The following is a 20,127-nucleotide window of genomic DNA, read 5'->3' on the forward strand; positions in this document are numbered from 1 at the left end:
TGCAAAATTATCCAGAGCAGGCTAAAAAGAAGGGTAGACCAGTATTTGGAGGTGGAACAAAACCCAGCTTCTGTTTTAATGGGGAAACGGTGCTGCCAGATGTTGCTGATGATCCACCCAGAAATTTGTGGGCTCTTGATAGCCACACTACTTGCTTCCCCTCGATCTGGCAGATTTACATTAATTGGATTTTTATCCTGTATGGCAGTGACCCAAGATATCAGTACCCTCTTACTCCCTACAGCCAAGGAACAAAAAAAGAGGGATGAAAGTCTTTTGTTCCTTCTCATGGCCTCTAAGGATGACAAATAAATCTCAGTGCTAGTGCTTCCTGTGTAATATGAGCTCATAGTTTGTTACAGAACAGGAGGATTGGGAGAGTCATTCAGCTGTGTCAAACAACAGCAAAATGAAAGAAAAAGGGTCTGTAACTTGGCCACATAGTTATCTGAGCTGCAAGTCATTTTTGCTCTAACTTGAAGTTATTAATAGCATAATTTACAAAAGCCTTCAGCAAGACTTAGGTGTCATTTTATGAGGCACTAAATAAACACTGAATAACAGACAAAGTCTACCACCAAGAGTTTACCATTGACACAAAACTCTGAGAGCTGAAAAACGAACACTGGATAGGTAGGAAACTGAGCCATAGAAAACACTGGAAGAATTACATGATTTGTTAAGGTAATTTGTAGAAAAGCCAACAACTGACCCCGAATTCTGACCCAGCATACAGCCCTTCTCTTGAGAGCGTACCACAGTGAGGACACTTCCAAACAATAATACAGTGGCAAAGAACTGAACCAGCCTTTTGCTTGGGCTGCTCTTGGATCTCTGGAAATTAAAATCACAGTCCCAGAAGAGCAGTGCTGCACACGTTCCACCCGCTCTGTGTTAAACAACTTCACTGCTTGGAGGCCTCTGCTCTTCTTCCACCATCAATAGGTGACGCTGTTTACAGGTCATTTGAAAGATACCTGTGGACTTCATGGCAAAATAGTCTATTATACCTGTCATAAGGTTCTACATCTAACTGTATTATGATTTCTTATTAAACATTGCAATATATTTTATACCACAGTATATCAAAAAAGTCTGCATTAAGTTAAATTATTGCACAAATATATATCTTTTTAAAAAAGAAGAATGTTTCTCCACCAAAACACATGGTCTCAAACATCTGTTTAAGAAAAAAAACAAACCAAAAAAGCTTTATAGAATGCCTTTTGGGACTGCACAAACTGCATTGCTTTCTGTAACTCTTATATTTTGTGTTGACAGCTAAAGTATACAGCATAGCACAGCAGTAAATGGAAAAGCTGCCCAGATCTGGGCCGTTGCTTAGAGGTTTCAGGTTCACCCAGCTGGATCAGCCCCCTCAGGTGGGCCAGGACCCACAGGTGACCGGTCAGTCAGAAGCACTGACAGCTCCTCTGCTGGATCACTGGTTCTTTTGTCAGGAATTTCTGCTTCTGGAGCCTTAAGCTACATCTCTGTTAAGAACCATGTTAGCTCAAAGCGATACTGGATTAATGAAATTGAAAATGCTCAGAAGAAAAATGTATGTGATGCTTTAACCACTTTTAAGAAACATGAAGTGCAAGTGATGGAAGGGTGACCTTTTTTCCACCAACAGAAGCCCAGCCTAACAGGCACAGTGAAAACATAACTTATCCTTGTGCTTCGTTCTGTTTAAGATGTGGTTTTAACAATTTTTCAGTACAGGTAGAGAGAAATAAATTGTTCATGAAGTTTTAAAATAAAGATAAGAGGCCCATACAGCCCTTTCTTTGGTCAACACTGGTACTTTATGCCTTGGGCCTTAATTTGTCAGGGAATATCACACCTGCAAGATCATCACTAGAGTGGTCTTACCAGTATTTTCTACTCTACATTAGCTGAATGAGTTGGCTTTTTTTTAAAAAAGGCTTCTCTTGCAAGGTGGTTTTTCAATTACACCACTGCTATGACGATTCATTAGAAGGAGGCCATCACCTCTTTTTCTCTTTTGCAGAAAGCACATTTTGGTAGAAAGGAAAGTAACAAAATATGCTCTGCCTAGCTGAATTTCTGCCAAATCACTTTTCAGGGCAAAGAAAACTCATCTGCAATGTGCCACAAGAACACCTGGGGTCATTAAAAGTCCCAAAAAATCTGGTAAGATAAAAAAGTGAAACAGGAAAATGCTAAAGGAGGATGATGATGATTATTGTTATTCATCATCTTTTAATCAGTTTCATTTTTGACTTACCAAGAGCAAAGAGGCAGAATAAAGGAAACTTAAATGGTTCTTATCATTTATAGTCAGAACTTCATGCTAAATATATTTGTTTCCCTTTGTAGTTACTGATTTTGGTAAATCTAGCACTTTCAAATCTACTAATATAAATACAGCCAGATTCAAAGTTATTGGTACATCCCTTTAGTAAAGCATAGTACTAAAGAATAAAATAATAATCTACTTTCTTAAAAATAAAATGCTGGTTATCCATTTCCTTCAGAATTCTAGCTCTCCCTCAGGTGAAGTCTGGAAATTTTAAATACACTGATCCTTTGCTCTGCCACAATTCTCTCTTTTGACCTCTTAAATATTTTTTGTCTGCTGTCACATTTTTCCTGATTTGTTTTTAAATTATAAATCTGATTTTAGCTTCACTTTTCTTAATCACTTGCCATAATTCTTTTAAAAAATCTACATGCAGTTTCATTCTTAAGGCCAACCAAGGATTTACAATATGCTAAACTGGGCAAAAATTCTGTAGTAATCAGCACAATATATTTTATACTCCATCACAATAATTTTTTCTGTCTCCACATTGATATAACTTTGTCTGCTTTTTACAATGGTTTACTACTTAAATAATTTAATACAACAGTTGTTATATTTTTATTGCAAGCTTATAAAACTTGCACGGTAAGTCTCTTCCATGCAATATATTAAATAAAGAAATGACAGAGAAGAAGGGGAACTGATGATTACTAAAACTGTAATTCAGGTTCTGAATGTGTCATAAAGTGCTTCTGGCTCACTTGCATTCTGCACATCTTGTCAAAGTTCCTCAGATGAACCACCTCTTCATATTCAGTTCTCCTTGCCTGTTACTCCAATGTTGATATCGGTAAAACAATTATTTCGCATTTCAGTCAATGCATTGATGAAGGGACAGTCAAGGGGAAAGGACCCAGCATAAAAATCCAAGGGGCAGGAATGCCATTGCCAGCTCTGCCACTGAGTTGCTGGAAGACCCTGGGCAATTTATTTGGCTTCATGAACATGAATAGAGCTATGATTTATTTAATTTTGCAAAAGCTGCAGTGGTGTATAGACACATGGCTCCTTAAGTGTAAGGAAGGACCTTTCTCTCTCATTTTTGTGTTTCTAAGCAACTGAAATACTTGATCCTTCAAAAAAATCAAACTCCAGATTTCATGCTTCCATTTTGTAGAATAAAAAAAAGTACTTTCCCGTCTTTGTGAAATGCTTTGAGATTGCCTGATGAATAATTGTTACTACTTTAGTATATCTGAGAGCTTATGTAAAAGATGCTGCTTCAATAAGACTCTTTTAAATGATGTTTTACATTAGAGACCCACTTTAAATACTTTTACAGACACAGTTCTGTCCATGTCCACAAAGTAGGTCACTGTATATCCTGTATATCCACAAGAACATATAAGTGAGCTATTTCTGAAACCCCTCTGCTGATAGCTTACATAAAAATAATAAATAGTGATCTAAATTTATGTCAGAAGTAAATTTTACTTACTTGGAAATCCTATATGCATTTCTATTTCAATTTCCATCTTTCTATTTCTGTAATTATTCATCTTTTTGAAACTCAGGATAAAAATTTAAACTATCTATTGTACAGATTCTAAGGCTAGGCTTGATAAAAACATCCAGAAGATATTTCTGATGGCTTGGCCCAAAAATACATAATTAATTCCCATAAACCACTTACCTGTGTAGACTTAATGTTGCTAATAAGATTTTTAGCAAGATTATTATTATTACTATTATTATGATTATTACTATTAGTCTAGATTATTAATATTACTTAGTAGAAAGGCTTGTAACCTCTGAGAGATACAAAATAGACAGTTGAGAAAGGAACTTACAAACTTTCCTTTTTGTAAAAAAATATGGTAAGAGTGCAGCTATATGAAGATTAATTTCTGAATTGTGTTGCTACGATTTCAGCCCTTGCCTACATGAATCACTCATTTTGTAGGGTGAAGAACCACAAATGCCTGCATACTCTCTGAAATCTCTGGTTTTTGCTGGATGCTCGACTGCTGCAATGTGAAAATGAATAATGGAAATAAAATCAGCATTGAACTCCTAGACTAAGCAGCACTGAGCTCCTAGATTAATAAGAATCCTCTAATTCCTCAAAATATAAAGCAAAAAATAAAACTTGGAAGACAGCTATGCTTGTGGACTTTAAAAATTTCAAGAAAAGTACCTAGAGGATTGCAACTCAATTTTGTTTGATTGTTACCTTTTTCCTTCTTTTTAAGTATCTTAGCTATGATACTTACCTTTGTATGTTTGCAATTATAAAGGAAATTAGATCAAGTAATCTGTATTATGTGATGGATTTTAAGAATTAGATTAAGCTCCCCCACTCCAGAGATGGATGCATGCTTAATCAGTTGAATAGTATTTGAGAACTGATGAAAAATGTGCTGCATATAGTGTTATAATTTCTGTTTATGGCCTATCAAACCAGAAATCTACTCGCCAGAATACTGTTTCCAATAGAAAGAGACAAACTGTGGATCCTTTGCAAAGTATTCAATAAGGGTGGTCATACTAGGAATAAATCATTTGGAAGGCAGGAAAAACTTCTAAGTAATAAACAAGAAAGCATCCTTGTAATCTGAATCATTAACTCCTTAGTGCCAGCCTAAACAGAAAAACAAAGGTCACAGAGTGCCTAAAGAATGAGCTAACTTCCATATGGAAATGTCTAGAAGTCATCCATTACTATTGCTGCTTTTCCATATAGCAGACACTGAAATCAATATGCTGCATTGGTTCAGTAAATTTGTCTCTTAACAAGTTAATAAAACAGTGATCCCCATGTAGTCTTTTCATCACACTTTCATAGAAAAAAATGAGAATATTAAATGTGCTAAGATAGAGAAGATCTGCTCCATTTGCTCTGCAATGATAATCTTTTACAAAAGAGGATTTTTATTATTAATTCTTTGCCTTCTGGGGATATTATAATTTCCTAGAATGTAAAAATGCCTTAAGCACAGCAATTTGCTGAGCTAGACTGAATTTCAGGATGTTTCAAATGAGTGGATAAACAACTGCATAATAAGCAATTATTAGATCAAGACTGTGCATTACAGATATAGCAGTGAACCAGCCAATGGACAAGCAAGTTGCAGATACTGTTTTTAAAACTAAGAGTTAGTGATGCTTTGATGTGCATCACAACATTTCTATCAAGAATTAAATACCCCACCGCTTATTTTTTCTTTAGAAATGCAGATTATTCTTTCAATCAAATCCTTGGGGTCTTAATCATTGGACACATCCCTCTGCATATGAATAATAAGGAGTTTACAGGCTGAATATAACTCATGTGCTAAAAGTGATTAGACTGAATTTTTTTCAATTAAATAGTTACAAATCAATTGTATAGGCATGTTAAAACCTAGTATATTCTCAAGCCTTGAATTCTGCAGCTCCTTAATGAAATATATTATTTTATCTTACTAAATAAAGAGTCAGATACACTATAGAAAAGTCAAGTGTAAAATTAATATAATTTATACTGCTACCGCATTTGCAGGACCTGGGTATTTTTTACTTATACACAATTTTGTCAAGCAGTCAGAATGGCTGGGAAATGTGGCAGCTAGATGAGAAACATAACACTTAGGCTGCTTGAGATGCTGAGTAAAGTTATTAGCTGAGCTTTTCTCTAAAAGAATCAGACACAGAACAGTAAGAAGGGCTGATACCTATAGTGACAGAGCTACCAAAATGATTTGTCCGTTGAAATAAATGACACAATTCACACTATTCAAAATTAATGTTTTAATTCTGACTTGATTGCATCTATGAGGACTACTTTAAAAGAATTTAGTGATTCATTAGTATAAGTCATGAGTGTTACAAACACCATTTTTAAAATAGGAAAATTCAAATTCAAAACCAGTGGTTTGCACAAATTTTGTTTTAAATTTAGGATGGAGTTATTCTTATGTAATTTAATGGTTTAAAAGCCACACATCTGACGAGAAACAGCCCTCTGTGCTAAAAGATTATTAATCCCATTTTAAAATAGGATGAAGGGTCCCTTGGAGGTGTCTGTCAACTAACAAAAAGAACCTAGGTCATTAGGTTAAACAAAACAGTTAACTTCTTCTAGGCAGTTAGACAAAATTGATTTTATCTGAGCTGTCCAGGCAACTGTGAATCGCATCACTCTTTTTTATAACAGCAACAAGGAATTTAAATAGGTCTCTGGTTAAATGAGTTATTACTGCAAACAACTTAATTGCACTGTCACGTTATATGGTCAGCTAATCCTTCTTATTTCAATTCTTCTGGAATGGTTTTCCAGTCTCAAAACACCAGCTTCAGGTGGAAATTTAACTGACGTTCTTAAAAGACCGCAAAGCTAAAATGCAACAGTTGTAACAGCAGAATGATTTAGACACACTTTATTTAGAGACATATTACAATCTTTTTGTCTAGTAAACTTTTCCTTGTCACTCCCATTGCTCAGAAAAGTTTAATTTTAAAAAGATGCAAAATACAGAAGTTTGCCACTTGCTAATTCTGGCTTGGAAGATGTTTTAAAGGAAGTAGACTAGAAGCAGCTATAATCAGAAAAGCAGCAATATGAACTGGAAGCTTCTTACTCAGATCTGCTACTTTGTAGACTGCATTTCCTCTTATGTTTGCAACTGTGAGAGCATTTCAAAACCCTTGTGAAAGGGACCGGTCTTCAAATCTATCACGACTGGAGGGCTAAATTTAGACTTTAGGCCAGGCTTAATTTTAAGTGTTGGAAATGAAGAAGCTGTCTCTGACAGGTTAATTAAAATAAAGGAAGCTATTTAAATCTGCCCAAGGATATGCATGTCACTGGCAGTCTTAGTGGTGACATTTGGTGGGCAATGTGTAGCTGATGTAGTTAAATGGATGCACCATAGAAAATAATTTTTTATGGAGCAAGCACTTTATACACACACTATTAGGTAAGATAAATGCACATACTTTTAGCCCTAAAGAATCAAATTTAGCTAAGACTAATATGTTGGTTCTGCTCTAGCTAATGCAATTATTAATAAAGGGTTGCCAAGTAAACTTTCATCTGCTTTGGTGAAAGCAAGAGGCACTAACTCACAGTGATATATTTCCCTACATTTATAGGATTGCTGGCACAGAAGTTAGAATGTCTAACCTTGTTAGACATTGCAGAGATGGGAAGTGGGGAAAGGATTTTGGTGGAAGAGGTTGCCTCCTGTATTCTGGGGTTCAGCTAAAGGGTTTTAAATAGTTTAATGCACAAACAGTAGCAGCATGACTGCAGAGCTCATGCTTGTAGCCTACAGGGATGTTGCAGAAGAGTGCTAAAGAAAAGACATTCATGCAGCAAACTACTGAATCTCTGGACTGGGGACACTTGTAGGTGGATCTCTGTGACCTGCATGGTTTAGAGCGCTCTCTTCTTTCACACATACTGTCCTCTATAGGTGTGGGGTTCTGTGGTGCTGATTTTAATGCTAAACATGTTAATTTGTTTTTGGCAAAAAAGCTAATCAAGACAAGAAATGCAAAAAATATTTTAAATTTGGAACATGATTAAAGAAAAAAATTCTGACTCGATTCGAAGACAATGGTAAAACTAGTAATTTCAGTGAAGTCATCATGACCCCAAGACCACGTGATAAGGTTTTAGGAAGCACTGAAAAAACAAACAAACCACCTAATAAAGATGAGAGTTTTGCCTAAGTGGCCCACTAGTTTGTTCAGCCCGTAACCCTCCAACAGACTGCACAAAGTGCTGTGGAGAGGAACTGCACGGGACAGTACAGAGAATGCTGACAACTCAGAATGTTTTCTGGCACTGTACCATCACAGACATACCTGTAATTACCTAGAAGAAGCAACTATATTAGCTGGTGGGACATAAAAAAGTTAACTTGACATAGCCACCTATGTTAAGAGATTGAAATAGGACCACCCAGGCAGTAGCTTTTGTTTCTTCTTCTGATTTTGGTTCAAAATTGATTAACCATCAATTAGAATCAGGTCTTTAAATCTGTACAGTTCTCAAATCATTGAAAATTTCTTCTAGATAAAGTCAGCCAGCACAGCACAGCAAAGCAAAGCTATCCTGCCTTAAGATAACTCCAGGAAAGGTATCACTAGTGTTAAAGGAAATCAATGAAATTCTGCATAAAGGCCCAATATTGACTTTTTGCTCGTTGTTAATATGAAAAAGAAATTATCACTTGCTTATATAAATACAGAATAGTGTCAGAAATAAAAGATGCCTGAATGTTGACAATTATGTGCCTTCTCAACTAGCACTTACTACTTGATAGAAATTAAATGTTTTTAGCAAGAGCCATTTTTCAATTTTTATCATAGAATCATAGAATAGTTTGGGTTGGAAGTGACCTTTAAAGATTATCTAGCCCAAGTTCTCTGCAATGAGCAGGGAGATCTTCAACTAGATCAGGCTGCTCAGAGCCCTGTCCAACCTGACCTTTAATGTTTTCAAGGATGGGGAATTCACCCTTTCTCTGGTCAACCTGTTCCAGCATTTCACCACCCTCATTGTAAAACCAATTTTCTTCTGGTAAGTACTGATAACATTTATAGGATATCCTCACCTAATGCCAACGACTGGCACACTGTTCACACTGAGCTTTGGCCTGTTACATTAAGGAAAAACATCAGACAATGTACTCTATGTAGAGGAAGATAGTTTGGTGTATGTTTGTACCACCCTATGTTTGACATAGCTGTACTAGGAAGGATAATAGAAGTATGACTTTAACATTTGTTCTGACCGTAAGACTTAGATATATGCAGTACAATCACATCAGTGACCTTTGATAATGCTCCTCTGGTTACACTACTGTTACTATGAATTCTTAGAGCACAGCCCATGCAACTCCACATTCCTGGTACTCTTTCATGAATTTGACTACAGGTCATGTGCATACATTGCTGGTGATTTACTTGCAAGATTAGTCTTATATACGCAAGAATTGACAAGTCTGGACTAAAGCCAATAAAAGTATTTTCAAAAGTGCTTAATTCTTGTCTTTAGTCTTTATTACAGGCACTAAAACAATTTTAATAAGCAAGGCTTAATTCTATCATAGTAAGAGTAGACTCTATCTTTGCTTATCTATAGTTTAATTTACATGGCATTGAAGTTTCTGTTACCATGTGACCAGTCAGTATCTCCCACATTGAGCACAGCTTTACCCCTATTATGTAAGCTAGGACCTTTCACTGCTCAGCAGTATGTCAGCTCAGTAGAATGAAATATTTTCTGTAGCAAACATGTTGTTGAAAAACAGATCAAACTCCTGAATCCAAACTGTCAAAAGAAAAATGAAATACCCAGTGTCGTCCATGGCACAACACACAGAACCAGTAATAATTTAACTTTTGCAGGACAAGCTGATGTGTTTAATTTCTGTGTCAGTCATTTTCTAGTTTACTGTTCTAACATCAGAGCAGTATATTTTTACAGGTGATATGTTGGAAAGGATACTGTGATTTGGTGCAGGGTTTTTTTCACCAATACTTTTCATCTCTAAAGTTTGAAAAGGAAGGCAGCTTCTCAGGAAACCACCACTATTTCAAAATGGCCATTATACATCTGATTTGTCCTGTTCTGACTTTCCCTTTTCAATTTTATGCAACGGTCAGTGGAATTTCTCTCATCTTTCATAAGCATTTCCTGTCTTAGATCCTGGCCACCATTTCTCTCCAAACAGAGTAGGCTCTCCTGTGAGGAATAATAAGCCACATTAGTTTTGGAACCACTTTAATCAAGTAAGGTACTAGGCAGAATTCTCTGAAAGTGATGAGTAGTTTAAAAGGAGAAGAAAGGAACATAGTCCTCAAGAAATAATTTGTTCAAGAAAACATTTGCTCTCGCAACTGACTTTATGTAAATCACCATCAATAGTGCATGGGACTATTTTATGATTGTATGACAGTTCACTATATGGATTTCAGCTGTTTGTAAGCTTCCTTTTGAACATTAAGGAAAAGAAAAGTACTTTCTTTCTCAGGACTTTTGGAAGATACTGGTTACGCAGAGACCAATTCCTTCCTGTTGATAACAAATTATTTAATTTTGACACCAAGTCACTTCCTTGCCTTCTGTGTCTCAGTGGATTCTTATTACACACTGCCACAGACTATTATTTGAAGGAGGAAAAAGCTCAGTTTAACCATATAAAAAAGCAACAAATAAAATCAGAGACATTGAACAGCCATAACCACTACCCCAAACTTTAATGACAGAAGCAAAACATGTTCTTCATATAAACTTTTAATTACTAACTCATGGATTATTAGTAAGTTCATTACTTACTGAGCAAAATTAACTTGTGGTAACCTTTAACACTATCATTAATTTTTTATAGCAAACATGTATGCTCTAAATCCAAAACACACTTAAAAATTTCAACAGCACATCTCTCTTCATCCTACTCTGTGGTCACAACACAACTGAAAATATATTTAATTGAACAGTATGTATAAGTAACAGTGAAATTTGTCACCAACAGATAAAATAATACCTATATAATGAAAATACAAAGGAACATAGCCAAGAACACAGATTTGTCAGAACGATGGTGAAAAAACCAAGCTTACTGTGTTTCAGAACAAGCAGCACATATTTTTTTCTTTAAAGCAAAATGAATTCAAAGAATAGTGTTAAGGTCTGGTTCAGAAATATAAGCTGACAGCAAATTATGTATCAAGTTTAATTAGAGAACCTATGGTAACTCAAACTGTATATGGGGGAAAAAAAAGAGATGAGATCTGAATAGACACATTAGTGTAAATGTGTCTTTAAAAGATGGTCTGACCTGATGAAAATCCTGACTCCATAAAAGCTGAAGGAAGTTTTGCCACCAACTTAAATGGAGCCAGGATTTTATGAACTGTGTGTTCATTTGCACCTGTTTACATTGTCTGCTTTTTATGTCTTTTGGCATTTTGGAATCTGCACTCCTGTGCAGAAGGAGAGTAGGCTTGAGAAAATATTTGGCTAGAATTCAGGAGACAAAAGTTCAATTTCTGTCACAGGCTTACTGAGAAAATGTGAATAAGTCATTACCTCCTTCTCTTGTCTCCAGGTTGCTTCTCAGTAAAATTCAGGTGATGAAACTAAACTCCTTTCTAAGGTCTCCTGAGATCAAAATATAAAGAGTACTACAGCTAGGAATATTTTTTATTTTTCTTCACTAAAACTGCTGCTTACAAAATTCCAACACAAGACACCAGTGTGATACCTCTGAAGGCACAAGATGAAAAACGTAACTGGGAATTTTAGAACCTTCTGTTTCTCAGTGAGAATATGTAAGAAAGAAAAAATAGCTTTTAAGTTGGTAATAGTGGCATATATTAAAAACATTTGTATGTAAATACATGACTACTAAAGAAAGAGTTGAGGAATAAAATTGGAAATCCACAATACAATTAATGTGTTTATTAGAAGTAAGTCAGAATAGTAGAATCACTGCTTCCAGGTAATTCTTTGCTACAGTAAGCTGTATATTACCCCGGAAATGACACTAATTCTGGTGAATTTAATGAATTTTCAACAAGCTCTGCATGGACAGAACACTGAGAATGTTGACAGTCTTTAGTTGCTAACAGTTTGAACTTACTCCAGTAGTTACAGTTTTTTGGTCCACAGCCTGCAGAATGGCTGTGAACTATCTGGCCTTTCATTTTTAGCTTCAATCTTGCAATGAAATCTGTGTGAAAGGTTCCCTGTGGCTACAAATTCTATCCACTTCAACAGAAGGTCATGATTATGCTTTTAGGGACAATAAAGCATTTTAGCAAATTTTAGACAAATTCTATTTCTTTCCTGTTCATTACTTGACTTTTTATGAGTTTTATCTAACATAAACTCTGTGATCCATAAAGAAGACAAGCAACAACAATCACAGTCAAAGAGCTTTAGGTCAACCTAGTGAAATAGTCAACTCCAGTTCACAACTACAGGATGAAGCTTGGGGATGATCAAGAAAGTCACCTCAAACACCAGATTAAAACACCCGAAGGAGCTTTAAGATCATGAAACAGATTAATGAAGTTAATGCAAATAATTCCAAACATGCAGAAATGTTTAGCCTGTAGGAGGAGATAAAAGATTCATATCTGGTCAAAGGCTATTTATCAAATGAGCTAACATGGAATTGTCACTTTGCAAATTTAACACAACTAGTAAAACTAACAAGTATTGCTGCAGGAACACCAGCAGTTGTTTTACAAAATACTTGTTAAGGATTACAGTGTGTCTGTGAGTCTGTTTTTTTGCCATGGTGAACAATTTGGCAGAAGGGTTGTTCCCTGAGAACTGTATCAAGAACTCTAGTGTTGAATTTGATCATTCAAGATGAAAAATGTACTTGTCCCCAATTTCCTGTATTGCAATTTAACTTGCAACTATATGAAAATCAAGCAGAGTTGTTTAGCTGTCCTATAACTTAGCCTTTGCAAGAAAAATTATGCATCTCCCATTAGTTTCCTGTGAAGCAACGGATGGCAGAATAGTAGATGAGATATGGGCTGTGAAGTACGATATCAGCAGTATAGGGGTAAAATTTGCTTTCTCTGTCTTGGTACAGTCTCTCCAACATAGAATTCTGGTACATTGAAAAATGAGTTTGGAGCAGCTATTGCCATGCTGTTCCCACTTCATGAATAGACAGAACACTTCAAATGCAGCACTCTGAAAACTAAGAAACAGCCAAGATGAGTTTGCAGAGTTGCAACAAGATGCAAATAACATTTTGGATGATAACTGAAGTATAATATCTTTTAGATATACTTCATAATACTAGAAACTTAAATGGTCTCTAAAAACACTGAGCCTGAATGCTAGCTTAGAAGAAAACACCTGAAATTTCTTAAAACGTCAGGAAGAAAGTGACTGCAGGCTGCTTAGGCAAATAATGAACACATGAAAAACCCAGAAAATGTTAAGTAGTTCAGCAAGACAAAGGTAAAAAGAAAAGCTTAGTACTTAAGCTAAATATAACTACAAAGGGCTTGTATTTACCTACATAAAACAGCATGAAGGAAAAGAAGTCTGTACTTCAAAATATATTCTCTACTTTAAGATGATATTAGGATCAGTTGGCTGACAATGGGAAACCTTTCTTGGAAGAGATTGGAGAGCAAGAGGATATACATGTGCATATATATATATATATATATATATACTTTTTTTAACTTGTAAGACTGTTCCTAGCCCTTCATGTCTAGTCTAATATTCCAAGCTGGGAAAAATCAAATTGACTCATATAATGGCAACAAGATAAAATATTATAAAATAATTTTGGCATATTTTAAAGTACCTGGCTTCACATATTTTTTCCAGAATAGTTATTAAAAATTAAATTTCTATCAGTAATTACAAGTGAAGTGCTTTAAATAATATTTAAGCTTTAGTAATAGCCATATCTTAAAGTTGTATATTTTAAGTCTGTAAATGTTATTCTTCTGTGGTGCCATAATAAACTTAAAAGTAGATGAGAACTTTTGTATTAAAAAAACTGGATTATTGACAGTGAAGAATTTGCCGTAGGTTATCTTAGGTTTTTAAAAGGAAGAATATTATACAGTCTAAATCAAGTTTCTCCCGAGCACCTACTCATATCTATCTACCTAGATGCATACTCTATCTCTGCATCCTGCCAGGCAATTGAATGCCAGCATTCACTAAATTTTAAAAAAATGTATCATACAGACATAAGCAGCATAGAAATCCCCCCCCACTATGTTTTTAAACAAGAAAAGGAGACTACTTTATGCACATTACTGTGGCATGGAAGCTGATCATTCTCATAATAACTAATTACCCAAAATATGTTAATTACACTGAATATATATATTTCTATATAAATTCTCTCTATATATATTTCTAGATATAAATTGTTCTTGTGTGGACAATACAAAATTTTTACATTTCATTTCATTTTCTGATCTTCACTTCTGATTTAATGTAGTTATCACAGTTCTCTGATTATTTAATACTTAATTCTTCAGACCTCTTAAAATTCATTATAGGATTTTTATTGTTTTCCAGTCTTTTTATGGGACCATCTTTAACATGATAATTTTAAATGTGAGCTGCAGTTCAGAAAAGCAGATAAGCATTTATATGAGTGGATTAAGTATGTGCATATGTATTGAACTGGTGCCCCATTTTCTAGAGCAATTTTCATTAACACATTAATTTATATATCTTAAAAATAAATACTATTTCAAATTAGTCAATTTACATGGTACAGGCACACATACATGAAGAATTTTAAATGCTGTACATGTTACTGTCATAGTTTTCCCATTCTTTTAAATCTTTTTCCCTGTTGATGTAAGTATAATCTAATACAGGATAACATAGTATTTCCTACAGCTCCCAAATACTTTCTTAAGTGATAAATTTCCTTTTTTATTCTGAAAGGCTTTCTGAAAAGTATGTAATAATAATTCATGGCTGTTTTGTGTCCTAGAGAAATTACTAGAGTTTACATTACAAACCACATTAATTATGAGTGTTTTGCAGTACCTAAAGCATAAGTATTTCTAATCGTACCATCTTGCTATTCCTAACTGATAACATGTGGTGTAGTATAGGAACTGTACAAGTAATAATGTTATTTCTTAGTTGATTTTATATAAAGTAAAAGGCTAAGTTATTACTGCTATAGGTCAGATTTGTGTACCATGAAGTGAATGTACAGAGGCTACTTCATGTTCTATTTTCAAACTAAAAGGTGATGCATCACCAAGAACCCAGGAAAAAGTATTGCATTTCTTTCCTCTTTCTCTCTCCTATTTTGCTAAATTTTAAAATGTATGTTATGACATCATGGAATCAACATGAAAGAAGTGTATTCTGTGCAGGACAAAGCCCTGATAAACATACACCAAGCCCAGCGTAGGACTGCTTTTATAAAAGGAAAGACAGAACACCATCTGTAAAACATGAATAAATGAAGGATGATTTGAATACATGAAATGTTCTTGGTGCTTAAACATAACATAGTTAGGAGGCCACAAGTCTTCTATGGAATCTGCTGATCTTACACAAACATATTGAAGTCATGGACAAACTGCACAAGGTCAGTGACAGAGGGGACAACTATCTAAGCCTACTCAGTCAATGACAGTGAGCATTTCAAATGGCACTGACATTCTCTTTAACTGAAAAAAAGCCCATTGTTACAAATTAAAAATGAAGTAACTGTGCTGTACAATGAGAGGTGACAGTGTTTTTGTAATGTCTCAAGAAATTAAACCCAAATTTTGGACTTTATCATGCAAGCTCTGGTCCATCATAATCACTGGCTTGCATAATGCTTCAGAAGAAAGTTCCAGTTTGTTTAGGAATCCTGATACCAACACAAAGCTGAACTTCTCTTCTGAATCAAAGCTGTGCTGCTCTGGCCACTGACTCTACCTCTACCTTAAATGGAGGCCAGCTGTCTCCATGCAGATTCCCATGGCATTAAACAGCATTCAGCTCTTCTCAGGGGACACATCAGTACTTCACAGTATCAGGAAACTAAAAAGAAAGTTTTTTGTTTTCCAGTATCTCTATTCCTTTTGTTGATACAAAACCTGTTCTTTTTCAAATATTGGCAACAACCAGCAGGGGGGATGTGTTGCATTGTCCATGCCGTGTGTGGACTGTGTGTGGTCTATCAAGTTTCTTTTGTTTCCATGCCACTATTTTCCTTCTGCAGCGGGAACAAAGAAACATATTAGTGGCTCCTGATTTAATAAATAACACCGAGTAGAATCCAAGCTGTGAATTTCTGTACACGTTTTTGCTTACAACTTCTGGCTACCAATCGTATTTTCAGCACAGAATAATAAGTTTTTTAAACAGAAGTTTTGGCTTTATAATCCTGCTTGCTATATTCTGGTTTATGTCAGTCACATCTCCTTTTTCTGGATCAAGAAACTATAGACTGCTGCCTCTTGATTTTTACATCTTGTTTTGTTGCACTTGGCTCACTGTGCTTGCCTTCAAGTTTTACTCTTGTATTTCATGACTCAGGCTGAGACATAATTTATGTGGTCCATAATAAGGGACTAATGGAAGTTAAAAGAAAGAACAAACCAGGAGATCAAAATGGAAGAGCATAAAAGATCAAGCAAGTGGAGTACTTCAAGATGAAGCCTCACATTTTTCTATCATCCCTATTGAAACTGAAGCATTAAATTGTGCCTTTGAACTGGGATAACTGTGCTTAAGTTCTTTCCCAGTGGTGTTAATAACATAATTTCTGTTAATTTCAATACGTTGGGATTTCATTCCACCTAAACCCCAAAAGAACAGAGGCTAATGATGTTTGACTTCATTTTCATAGCTCAGGTTCTTAGTATTTGCTGAAAACAAATTTGATCTTGTTTTATCTGTCTTGACAAATTACATATTAGAGCAGGGACCATCCTTTGGATGAACTAGAGACTGTGGTCTCTCACTAGAATTATTCTGATGTAAATGGGCCAAGCTCTTGCTTCTAATTCCATGGCTTCTTCTAGCTGCTGTGTGATGCTCTTCCATCAGCTCTTGGACAGCTTTCATTTGTGTTCCAGAATGATAAGTCTTCCTATGTTTGGGCAGTCATATGTAAGTCTTAGCATCTTGCAGAAAGTGTACTGTTTACTTTTTCTCCTAAATGAGAGTGGAAGGCACTGACTGGATATTTTTGAAATGTGTCTTACAACGATTAAAATAATCAATTGATGTTCCTAGCCAGCTCAGAGCTAGAAACATACCATCTCTTAGAGCAGATCTATTATAGTATGACATGAATGCACCTTGGAACTGGTAAAGTCTTATTATAATTGACTATGAATGAGTATGCCTTCAGTGATGAGAACTCCTGAAAAGCTTTTCAGCCTGTCTGCAGTATATTCACAAAAAGTGAAATGTAAAAACCATGAAAAAATGCAAAAGAATATTGTAAGCAATGTGCTTAACTCCTGCCTAACACCAAAGTGTGTCTTTCAATTCATACTTGCTAAAGACATTTTCTGAGATGCATCCTATGCTAAACTTATTACAGAATAAGCATTAATTTCTGTGGCAAGGAAGTATTATGCAGCATGGTTTCTATCAAAATGAAATTCTAACATGCTTTAGAAGTTGCAAAACTCCTGCATAAAGTATTCTCAAACAAGTTAAGCCAAAAATGACAAGCAATGCTTTTAATGAAAGCACTGTTAAACAGCTGAGGTTTCTGTTTCCGAATCTTTAAAGGATCAAAAGTTTAAGTGCTTTGCATGCTATCACAGATACAAACAATCACAAGAAGAGAAAATAATAAGAAAAGGAAAATTAAAAAAGCCTCATCTAAAGATAGAAATCCTTATTATTTCTGTTGCTATTATAGTTTGAGTGACCCAAATACTTGATTAAATCACAGCAGGTAAGTTATGCTACATGATATAATATAAAAGAATTCAAAGCACATTCTGTAGTTAATGCATAGAAAAAGAAAAAAGAGTAATCAGCTAAATTAGAATATGTTTATCTTCATGTTTATAACTGTAGAAAATGCCTTAGGGTGGCTTCTATTAGTTGTTCTTTTCATAAAAGCTTGGAAATGACAAGATCTCTGGACTATTTTAAAATGATGAAGTTATGGCTTTTAGAAGAGCAATCTCAAAAGAGATTTGATCTCAGGCTCCTTTCTGGAACAACACATGCACTTCAACAAACTATTCTTCTTCAGGGCTCTACTTAACTATTCTCACTATTGTCCTGCTTCCAAACAGAAGCTCATTTTCAGAGGTGCTGAGCATCTGTAACTTCAGACAGGAACCTCATGAAAATAAACCTCTATAATTCTGCTATCCTATGTGAAGTTACAAACTCACTTAATCCTTTTGTGCCACAAACAGGGACTTGTTTGTACATCTCAAATAGATTTACATGCATAGAATCAGTAAATGGATGTGATATAGTTGTGATATATTTGACAGTAAAATAGGAGAGATACTCTTATTTTTCTTACATCTAATTTCACCCCATCATCTGGTATCTTACATTTCTGGCATAATGATTAAAACAAGCCAGGACTCTGTAAATGTCAGAAACAACAGCTTCAAAATACCTTTTTTTTCCTTCCAGCAATATTACTATTAGGTAAAGAGAATAAACTTTGATTTTCAAAGTTCCTAAAGTTTTTATATCCTGATAAGCAAAAGTTTTGAACGAAGTTTTGAAGTTCTCTAGGGGCTTTAAAGTTTAAAATTTTATCTTGCAGATTATTTAAAAATTATTTTAGAAAATCAACTAAACCCCAGTCAAATTAGTATCTAGCCTCCTATCTAATGATATAACCAACATGCTTAAATGAGGAAACCAAATTTTTTCCCTATAGATATAGATATGACATTACTGATGATGTAAATATTGAGCTTCATAACAGGATTCCTCATACTCAGATGTCTCAATCATTATCAAATGAATTAGACTCTGGAAGAACACTGGCTTTAGACTATCATAAGAAATACCCTAGCTATATCACAGCCCAATGATATTTCTAATTCTGAATTAGAATTGAACTTGTGTGAGTTCTGTTAAGAGAAAGAGGTGGAAACAAGAAAGCACAAAAGTGCAAACTATAGAGAAATGAGTTAAAAGGAACCCCCACCAAAACCAAAGAGTCCAGACACTTTTAAAGAAACATTTCTCTTTCAAAGATATGCTGGTTCCAGTAATTATTATTCAAGTAGGTAGTGGGAGTAATCTTTTGTAAGAGTGTGGGATATTAATGACAGACAGAAAGAAACAGGGTTTTTTCTTTTAGAATCTGTAGTTAAATGCCACTGTTGGTCAATTCATTGTAATTTAGTAATAATATGGAGTCAAAGAATAATTTTGGGAGCCAAAGTAACTTTGGGGGGTAAGGTTCTCTGAAAGCCATATAGCCCAATCTCCCCAATGATCAGAGCAAGGGTAACTTTAGACATTTGACCAGTTTTCTAAGGGCCTTGTGCTGTCATGTTTTCAAGACCTCTAAGGTGGAAGTGTCACAGCCTGTGAGTTCCGCTCTTGTGGAGAAAAATTCAATCCTTGCATTCAACTGGAATCTCTCTCATTGCAACTCGTGACTGTTGCTCCTTACCCTGGTGTTGTGCATCTCTGAAAAAATCCTCTCCTTCTCCACAATGCCTATTAAGGTAAGGGAAGACTGCAGTTTGCTTCCTCCATTCCCTAGGTGGAACAAAGCCAGTTCCTTTAGTCCTTTTTCCTCTGTTCTATGTGCCACTCATATGACCTTTTACTTTAGTGGCTCTTCTTTGGACATTCTCCAGTTTGGTGATCTCCTTCTCTGATTATCCTATCTTAGTATTTCAGCTATGCCAGCTGACATCCCTCTGTCTAATAGCTACACTCTTACCATTCAGATATAATGTAGAAAGAGAAGAAATGTTCTAAATTACCTTTTTCCAATGTTGATGCTTCAAACTTATAGTGCAAGTAGAAGAGACATGACTGAAGGGACTGTATGATAAATGTGCTTTCAGTGTCAATAAATTAGAGCTATTAATTAGATTTTAACACAGCTGATATGATGCATTACTAATAAAGGATGAGCCAAGTCCAAAGCAAGTTAAAAAAAAACCCCAATGGATTTTTCATTGCTTGTTTTAATAAGGATTGGAATTTCTCACTAATATGTAATAACTTTATGCTGTTTGAAACCTAAATTTATTAGAAATTTAAGAAGAAATAGACTACTGGGAGCACAACTGCATATATTATGTGAAGTCTAATTGCATGAAGTGTGACAATGGCAAAATGCTTTCTTCTGATGGTTAGTTACAGCTGTATTCTTGGATTGTAAGTTACA

The 20,127-nt window shown here is 35.1% G+C and overlaps 1 protein-coding gene across 6 annotated transcripts in view; it reads right to left on the reverse strand.

Moving 5' to 3' along the window:
* The window catches only part of LOC121672766 (zinc finger protein 770-like), a 110,381-nt gene that overhangs the window by 58,257 nt on the left and 31,997 nt on the right, over positions 1–20,127 (reverse strand). The window contains exon 3 of one of the 6 annotated variants that reach the window (XM_042045579.1): positions 11,352–11,423. The exons of 4 other annotated variants lie outside the window; for them this stretch is intronic. In XM_042045579.1, the coding sequence (XP_041901513.1) occupies positions 11,389–11,423 (35 nt within the window). In that variant the 3' untranslated portion in view covers positions 11,352–11,388. Of the gene's footprint in view, positions 1–11,351; positions 11,424–12,804; positions 12,985–20,127 lie in introns of those variants that run through there. One more of the 6 variants, XM_042045577.1, reaches the window with a different exon arrangement.

The sequence above is a fragment of the Corvus kubaryi genome, unplaced genomic scaffold (genome assembly GCF_017639235.1).
Source record: "Corvus kubaryi isolate FWS band 111438036 unplaced genomic scaffold, C.kubaryi_AGA036_p1.0 64946, whole genome shotgun sequence".
NCBI lineage: Eukaryota > Metazoa > Chordata > Aves > Passeriformes > Corvidae > Corvus > Corvus kubaryi.